The following is a 9,798-nucleotide window of genomic DNA, read 5'->3' on the forward strand; positions in this document are numbered from 1 at the left end:
CCCTGGGTGTAGACTTAGGTGGCATCCGCATACTCGAGCATGAAAACAAAGATTCGGGTGGGTACATGAACGGTTGTCATGAGTAGTTACTACACTACTACGAACTCTAGTCGGTTGTCTTGTGGACAAATAGTGCCACTGGTCATCGTTTTCTTTTAGATGTTTATTCTGCTACGATTTATACATATTTACGTTAGATGATACTTATCTTTTGTTTATTTTATCAACCTGTAATCACTTGAATCCTTGTTTAATCATGATATTGTGATGTATCTATAATGCTTAGTAATGTATAGATCACTCATAGAAACTAAGTGGTGAAATATTTCATCATTCATGAGCTATGAACTTAATTAATTTTACGATGATAATAATACTGAGATAAAGAGTTAGAGGAAAGGAGATCCTCTGAAGTATCAGCCACCACGTCACGGACGACGTCACTTCGTGGGAATCGCTTCTGTTTAAGATTGGGCTCCCGGCCCACGAAACTTATAAAGGAACCCAGGCCACTAGAGGTTGTGATGACAATTAAAATAAATAAAATCATAAAGAAACCCCTTCTCTGCCCCAGCCCTAGCTCCCCTCGCCTTCCGCTCACCGCTGCAGGGCACGCCCGCGCCCCCTTCCGCCGAAGCGAGGCACGCCGCCCGCCTCCGTCGAACCCTCGAATCTTTCTCTCGTCCTCGTCTTCCTCCTCCTCCTCCTCCCTCAGAGATCCATCCGGACTTGGGATTGGCTTCTCCCGTCGGTGGTAAGGAAGCCCTAGCTTTTTTTTTGGATGGATTCTTCGTTTCGCTGCTGTGAGAAATCACATCCAGTTCGACTCTTGCGGATTAGTTCGCTGTGTGAAGGGAGGATTACCAACGACAGCTGGTTTCTTTTTGCAAAATATTTTAGGGTTTAACTGAACCCTCTGGCTGGCTATTTCCTGTGAGATCTGACGATTTTGTGCGAATGAATATGCCTCGGGTAGCTGGGCAAACGAGGGGGAGAAAGGGGGATCAGCCTTTGCTTCCTTGCAAAATTTGGGTGCTAATTTTGTTGCCTTCTTTGCATTTTTTTTTTCAGGGGTCAGCTGAGCCAGCAGCGGCGGGAGTTCTCAAGCCAATATGGTAATTCTTCTCTTGTACAGATCGTTTGTCTCCATTACTCTATATGTTGTCAGGAATGCGGTGCAGTTGGTAATCGATGTTCCTTTTTTCTTGTGCAGTTGTTCTTCTCCTACTTCAAGGAGCTCGTGGGGAAGGAGGTGACGGTGGAGCTTAAGAACGATCTGGCGATCCGCGGGACACTCCACTCGGTTGACCAGTACCTCAATATCAAGCTTGAGAACACTCGCGTCGTCGACCAGGACAAGTATCCCCACATGGTATGCCTATGCTGTATCTAGTTGTTATGTCGGTATAAACTTCATGTTATTTAGCTTAATTCTATCGGTTAGTGTTTGTAGGCTACTTGATTGCTGCCATTTCCTTGGTTATTTATGCCATCCGTGTTTGACCGACTTAGTAGGAATGACAGGAAAAGACCATAGCAGTTACTTCCCCTTTTCCAGCATCTTGGGTAGTGCAGTGGAAAGTTCCTATGTTGTACGAATAAAGGCCAAAAGGGATCCTTTTGCTGGTAATCTAGCATTCTTGTGGCAACCTTACACTAATTATATTGCTGTTATCTTGACTTTTGGCAGTCTTACCTTAACTCCTTAAGATTGACTATCTCAGTGCATGGGTAATTGATGGTGTGCACACATACAGAACAACACCACAAATTTATCCATGGAAGAATTCACATTGCTTGACATTATTGTTTGTAAAGGCATAAAGCACCACATTCTCATATGTTAAGTGATTATGTCCCCTCTAGCACATGCCTGACATGTTTTGTGATGAATGTTGTATTGCAAATTTATGAAATCCTGTCAGTTTATGTATAGAATTTCTGTTCCAAAATCAAGATCGTGAAGTTGCATAAGTGAAATAAATATGATAGATCCAATGGTATTACTTCTAGCTATGATGGACTTAGTTCAGTAGAACGATGTTTAGATAGATGGATCAAAGATTGTCGAGGTGCCAGCTGTGTCAGTTGCTCCTCTACTTGCGGTTGTCTTAACTGCTGAATCCATCCACTATATCTTGAGGCTATCCACTTGATTTTTCATATAAATGATCAATGAACCCGTTGTTGTTAGACTTTCAAACACGTTAATATGTTATTGCAGGTCTAATTAATGTCTGCACCTGAAATTTTGAAGCCTGTTAATTCCAGTGCAAGATATAGATAGACATTTCGATTGTTCACTGCAAAACCATGTTAATGTGTATTATTGTTCAAACAACTTATAGTGACCATGGTAACAATAACATTATGATGATCTCCAAAAGAAAATAGAGTGACACTAGGAGAGGTTGACACGTGCTGGTTTCTCCTTCTCATATGACTCATGGGTGTATAACTGAGTGCATGGGTAATGGATGGTGTCCACACTCCACACATACAGAATAACACCACAAATGTAGCCATGAAAGAAATAGAACATTTATCTCCAGTAGACTATTATCTTGTGCATAAACTTATACATCATGTCGAGTAAACGATTGATCAAGTCTTAAATGCGCCTCTCTCGCATGATCCTGATGTTGTGATGAACGTTGTACTGCAAATTCATTAGATCCTGCCAGGTTATGCATTTGTGCATGTTCCATTCGGAATGATAACCCCCTATAGTTACGTAAGTGAAATGAATGGCATATCCAATGGTACTACTACTTCAGATCGTGTTATTACTACAGGTCTTATCAATGCCTGCACTGCACATGAAATTTTGAAGCCTGTTAGTTCCAGTGCAAGTTACAGATAGAACTATCTATTGTTGAATGAGAAAACTATGTCAATGTTTGTTGTTCATGCAGCTTTTGTTTGCATAGCTAACATTGTGAAGTTGATATATGTACTGGCTTCTCATTTTCACATGCAACTCATGTGTCTGTGATGTTGGATCTAATTAATTAGCACTGCTGTAGTCAGGTAGGGTGATACAGAATTCAACTCAATTATATTTCCGCAGAAGGAAGGGAGGGGGTGTATTGTATTGCTGGTGTGTGTTTTTCATAAGTACATGAAGTCTTCCCAAAGCAAAGCAACGCTTACATATTCCTATCCTATACCATGTTTTGTGGGTAGCATAGTTACCTATTGTTTGTCTGACATGTTTGTTTGGCACAGCTTATCAGCCAGCTTCTCAAGAAAAAAAAAAGTGATTTTGCTCCCAAACAGCGAACTTCTCCACCAGCTTTTTTGAGAAGCACTTGAGTGTTTGTACCAGAAACCAGCTGCCAGGAGAAGCTGTGTTACACCCACTTCTCTCAGTTTCAGCTTGTTGAAGTTAGCACACACCCCTAATAGTTTGAGTTATTTACACCTATGCCATCAAATAAAAGGGCGTAACCGTTTGCTCCCACCCCCATTCACCCTGTTCCCCACCCGACTCTCTTGAGAGGCGACAAGACAGGCTATTCTAGAGTATTCTCCACCCTGTTTCTGAATTGCTTAATGATAGTGTCAACTTGGTCATGGAGATGGTTATCTTAATTTCCTATGCAAATTTTCATATTAATCCTCAATGAGTAGACATTCATGTCCCAAAACCCTCCATGGTATTGGAGTCATTTGCCACTTCAAAGCCAGACTGCCAAACATCTAGCTTCTCCGGCAGCAGCTTCTTTAGGCAACAGCTTCTTTAGGCAACAGCTTCTTAGGGCAGCCAACAAAATGCTAGCTTCTATACAAGTTTTAGCTGTGTGCCAAACAGGGCCATATACCCTTTTTTTGTTTTCTGTTCGGTGAATGCACTGGTATACTTATACTTACACTCTTTTACACTAATGCTGCATCCTTTGTGATTAACCAATCAGTCTTTTGGAAACCTCCAATGCATTTCTTTTCTACAAGAAAGAAATAGGCACAATAGTCAAGAATATAGTAGTAAGAAATAGGCACAATAGTCATGCTTTTAAAATTCATTTTCCTCTGGCAGCTATCGGTGCGCAACTGCTTCATCAGGGGTTCAGTGGTGCGGTACGTGCTGCTCCCGCAGGACGGCGTCGACACCGACATCCTCCATGACGCCACCAGGAGGGAGGCGCGCGGAGGCTGATGCTCCGTCCTCTCCTGCTTCCCCAAGAGGAGCCCCGATCTGATGTTTGAAACATGTATGCTGGTGTGATAGACACTGATGTTGACTGGCAGAAATCTATCAGTTCCTCCTGGTACTTGCAGTGACAAACATTCCAACTATTATGCGCGGTCCTGTTAGGGATGAGCGCAATCCCGTGGCCCTGCATGTTTTGTGGATTTCTGTTAGTAATGTTGTTAGACCAAACAGGGCCCACTGATTAGCTGAGATGTTTTTGCGCTGTCTGGCCATGTTCTTGAGAAGTTATCATTGGCTTGCCGTGCAAAGCATTGTTAACCGGTCGGTGATCATTGGTTTGAATTATTAGTCTAGGAACTAGGATGAGTGTGACCTGAAGTTGAAGGGACGCCACTGGTCAAAGTGGGAAGCGAAAACGACCTGTAACCCTATCGGATCTGGCGATTGTGAACCGAGGTTGGATGGATTTAGATGTTGATTCATGCTTGTTAAGAAAGTTTGCACTGGAGAATTTTTTCGGCAGTTCAGCTTGCTCGATTGTTACTCTGCTTGCAACTCTTACGATTATTGACATAAGCAGGTAACGGTGTCAGAAAAAGATTGTTCCCAAGATTATGAGATCTGAGACGCTATTCTACTTGGTTTCGCCCCATCTAAGATGTTATTAGGATGGGATTAGAATGGCCTGCGTAGTCATGAGATCTGAACCAAGGCACGTACATTGCGGCGCAAATTACTGGGAACTCTAGCTTGGAGCGACGCTACCGTCCGTTCTCACGTGTACGATTAGTTTAGTTTGTGTAAGATCGTAGTACTAATAAATTAACTACGAACACCGGTAACTAACAACGGTGTCCGTCTTGGTACTCTAATCCTGTATTATGAATTATCATCTCTGCTGCGTACCTAGAGATTCGAGATATGCTGATGCTCCTGAGAAAGATTAACAAGTGGAATGCGTAGCCCGTTGCTGATGCTTCGGTGTGAGTGAATCGAAAGAATTGTACACGCTGAAACCCGTGCCATCCGTACTGCTGCCATGTTTTCTTCCAATAATCTATGTCAGCTTGCTATACAACAGATTTTTGTTCATATGGAGAAGAGAAACTCCTGATTAATAAATAGTCTATTAATTAAATACAATAACATTGCAACCAGTTACATGTGGGTCTATATTAATTTTGTAGATAATGTTATAATTAAACTATTAGAAATGTGTGAGGGATTGGTGACGTCTTAAGAGAGGGTGAATTAGGATAATTAGAACTATTTCGGTTTCAAAAACAACATAAGATAAATCTATATTAATTTCTATATAAATATGCTTTAGATTTATCTAGTGTGTCTACTCTACTGATCAAAGAAGGTTGCAACCCATCTAAGAAGGTAAATTGCAAAATGTAAATGCGAAAACGTGAATAAGGTAGAGAGAGCAAACTCGGCACAAGGATTTTTTCCCCGTTGTATCGATGGCATGAATATCACCCCTAGTTCACATTAGAGTTTCACAAAAGATATGCTCCCGATCGGCACCCGGTCACGGCTCTTGAGCCACCAAGTCACAAAAACAAGACCTCCACCTGGATGAGCCATCAAGTCACAAGGCAAAGTCTCACCACCAGCCTCTCTTCCGGTTCCTTACTGTCGTGATCACTTCAGAGCTTGAGCTACTAAGGCAAGGGTCTCCGCGTCTCCGTACACGCTTCTCGTCGCGCTCCACACTAAGTCGAAGGGTCAACAAGTTTGTCGATGAGTCACTAAGATTCTAAGTCGCCGACGTACCAAAAGGTACAAGCTTGGATCACTACTTGATCCACTCTCTAGGCAGCAATTACCTAGCAACACACTTTTTATATCTATAAGTATAATCACTATCTAATCTTGTGCTTAATTACTTTGGATGATCACTTTAGGCACTTTGGTGGTTCGGATATCTTCTCAAATGTATATGAACTTCTTTAGACTCCAATACTTTCAAATGACTGAGTGAAGGAGTATTTATAGCCTCAACCCGTGCACTAGCCGTTAACCCAACGGCTCTGAAAAGCTGTTAACACCGAATGATCCGGTGAGAATAGAAGTACTAACACCAGATCATCCGATGAGTACACTCTCACAAACTAACCGTTGGAACCCCACTCAAACCACTATGAACACCGGACACTCCGGTGTATACTGCAACATCATCATCGGACATTCTAATGAGTATACCTTAGCCAACCGAGCCAATATCTTCTCTATGTAAATTGCTCTGGTGCCTTCTTCGGTGCTTATCAATTCATCACCAAACTATCTGGTTGAGCAATCCTCAGCCATCCGAGCCAAATACAACCCTCTCTAAAAAATATGCTTCAGTGTACACATGACTTCATCATCGAACCATCCGATGGCTTGAGCTTTGCCTGCCACTTTGTATTGTTCATTGTCCGGTGTATTTGTCTGATGTACTCTTGCTTCATCGCCGGACCATCCAATGGCTTGAGCTTCGCCTACCTCTTTGTATTGTTCATTGTCCGATGTATTTATCCGTTGTACTCTTGCTTCATCATCGGACTATCTGATGCCTTCAAAATCTTTCGCCCAGAACCAAATGCTCCGGTGTGTATTGCTTGTTGAATACCGGATCATTTAGTTAGTTAATCTTCAACTTCAACTCTTGAAACTGTCTCTGCTGGAATTGCTCCGATGCTTCCATCCATTTGACACCGGAACATCCAGTGAGGCAAAATTGCCTCTGTTTGTATGCATTGTTTATTGTCCGGTGTGTGCAACATATTCAACATCGGACCATCCAGTGAGAACAAAACTCCTAGGACTTCTCCAATTCAACTAAATTTATCCCTACTTCGGTGACTTCTTCATGTATTGCATCCATGAGACCTACTGACATATATTCTTGACAAATATGTTAGTCTTATTGACTATACTATTATTAATCACCAAAATCACAAATATTTCCTAATAGGACCATTTTCTCCATAATCTCCCCATTTTTGATGATTGATGACAACACAACCAAAGCAAATGGTAAATAACAAATGATACCAAATGTAAAGATCATAAATGAGCACAAAGTCTTACCACATTTTTTATATGCATGTTCTTACCAATTTTCCCCCTTTTGTTGTGGCTCCTCCTTTCTCTATTGCCACTATCTCTCTTGATCGACCTATGCAAAAGCTTTCTCTTTTGTCGATCTAGGCGCCTTATATTGCTTCTAGCATCTTCTTCTTCTCTCTCTTTATCAACTTCGGCATTCCTAGACCATCTTGTTTGTTGCTACAATCTCCCTTACCTTGTTACTTACTTCTTGCTTTGGTCGTCTAAATTCTCCCCCTTTATCAACAATCCCAGAAAAACTATATGCACATATTGAACTCAAAGAGAAAAATATTAGAGCACATAGGAGAGATCTTCATAAATCCTAATCCAATTCAAAGTATACCAATTGAATGGATATCACTACAAAAGAATGATACCAATTGTAAGCTATTAAAGCACATGGATGACAATTTATTAAACTCACATAATATAGTGTAAACCCCCTATATGTGTGCATACATATGATGAGAATAAAACATATGCACAACTAAATAATATGTCAAGATAAGAAGTTTTAAGCTATATTATGCATGGAGGTAGCTTAAATGAACAAAGATTTGACAATGATACCAATTGAAGCGTTCGAGTATTGCATACCTCCGGGGACATGTTGATTGTTCCACGAGACTACAAAAGATGTCATTGGCAACACATGTTAGTCTCAAAATCACAACCTATAGGATATACTCCCTCTAAATGTGTGCATACAAGTCTGGAATACTTGTGAGATATATGCACTTGTTATTTATGACAATGGGGATTTATCCTACATATTGAATCATGGTATATAAAAGATATCAAATGTAAAACTTGTGCTACAAAAGAAACCTACCACTAATAAATCATGTAGGTTGCTCATAGATAAGAGAGAAACATAAGCAATCTATCATATGAAAATCTATACTAGGTATTGTAATAAATTGAAATAAGCACATACAATCCTAGATGAGGTAAAAAGAGTTACGTCAAATGAAAGAATTTTGCATCTAGCTTCATTACCTCTTTTACCTTTGGAAGGAGATTTGAGTATATGATGATCATGAACTCAATGCGCCCATCTTGTATACTTGACTTCTTTGCTTGAATCTTCACTTCATTTTATAAGCCAAGTCTTCAAATCCTCATAACCGCTTCAGGCTTCAAGTCTTCTTTGAACCCAAACCAATTGGGGACCTTTCATGTTGATGATGACTTCCTTGGATATCCAAATGGGTTGGTTCCACCTTCGGTCTTTTCTTCCAACCATGTGTAAAATCACCTTGCCATTATCGTTCTTATTGAGCTTGTAGTGGTTGCTATTGGTTTTGATCTTGTAATTGAGTTTGGTGTAGAGGTTGGAGGTCTTGTTGGAGAGGTTAGAAATCTTCCTCTTCTTCTTGGTATCCTTCTTCACTTGCTTGCATTGGAAGGGCTTGTGTTGAGGAGGTTAGATATATCCTTTACCCTTCAATCTCGTCAAGTCCTACTTGAGCTTCTCCACTTCTTACTTGAGCTCATCATTCTCTTGTGCAATGAGTTCATTAGATTATTCTACAACAATATTTTCAACACAAATCCCATTGCAAAGGGGACCTAGATAAAGCATATAAATCATCAAAAAAGTGGAAGCATCTACCTTATAATTGTAATTAAAAAGATAGATTACCTCAAAAGAACCTTAGTTTGAGATTCAATGCACTTAAATTTAGCCTTAAGCTCTTCATGCTCCTTGTTTAGCAAATTGAATTTACACAATAATTATTCATAATTAGAAATAAAGATAGCGTGAATGTCATTAAGCGCATTGAATTTCTTAAGCTCTTTAGATTGTTTCTTAAGGACCATTTGTTGCTCATTGATCAAATGAAGAAGTTCATTATAATAGGGAGAATCCTCATCGGATTCATCATCACTTACATCGTTATCCATACCTTTGGCCATAAGGCACTTGTGAGATGGCTTGCGAGACGACTTGTGTGATGATGACTTTGAGGAAGAGCTTCTCTTGGAGGAGTAGATAGTGATGCTTTCATCGCTTGAGCTTGAATCTTCATCATCACTCACTCATCTTCATATGCTTGCGAATGCTTTGGCTCTTACCCTTGTCTCCCTCTTCTTGATCTTGGATTTCTTCTCTCTTTTTTTGATGTGATCAATTGTTTTGACCAAGTCTTGAATGGAGATTGGATGATCAACCTTAGCATTGACCATCTTCATGTTCTTCTCCAATTTTGAGAAGAGGTTAGCCATCTTAGGATCAATTCCTTCATCATTTGATGTGCTTTGATCATCCTCTTCATCGCTCTCTTCATCTTCATCTTCATCATCTTCACTTGAGCTTGACTCTTGTTCTTGTCTCCTTATCCTTACCTTCATGTGTTGGCATTGAGCTTACTTGCTTGTGAGAGCAAGGTTTTTAGTGTCGGATGAGGTAGGATCTTCCACCTCCATGTTCATTGTCATCTCATGGGTGATGATCTTACCGAGCACTTGATTTGGAGTCATCTTCTTGATATCGTTGTTATCGTAGATGATAGAAATAATCAACTTGTACTTTAGAA

At 40.4% G+C, this 9,798-nt stretch overlaps 1 protein-coding gene across 1 annotated transcript; it reads left to right on the forward strand.

Moving 5' to 3' along the window:
* Nucleotides 1–531: 531 nt before the first annotated feature.
* On the forward strand, nt 532–4,634 carry LOC133895801 (sm-like protein LSM2). Its single transcript, XM_062336317.1, has 4 exons — nt 532–754; nt 1,072–1,115; nt 1,214–1,372; nt 4,040–4,634. Exons 2-4 carry the CDS (start codon nt 1,113–1,115, stop codon nt 4,157–4,159), a joined length of 282 nt encoding a protein of 93 aa, XP_062192301.1. The 5' UTR covers nt 532–754; nt 1,072–1,112; the 3' UTR covers nt 4,160–4,634.
* The last annotated feature ends 5,164 nt before the right edge of the window (nt 4,635–9,798 follow it).

The sequence above is a fragment of the Phragmites australis genome, chromosome 16 (genome assembly GCF_958298935.1).
Source record: "Phragmites australis chromosome 16, lpPhrAust1.1, whole genome shotgun sequence".
NCBI classification, from domain to species: Eukaryota; Viridiplantae; Streptophyta; class Magnoliopsida; order Poales; family Poaceae; genus Phragmites; species Phragmites australis.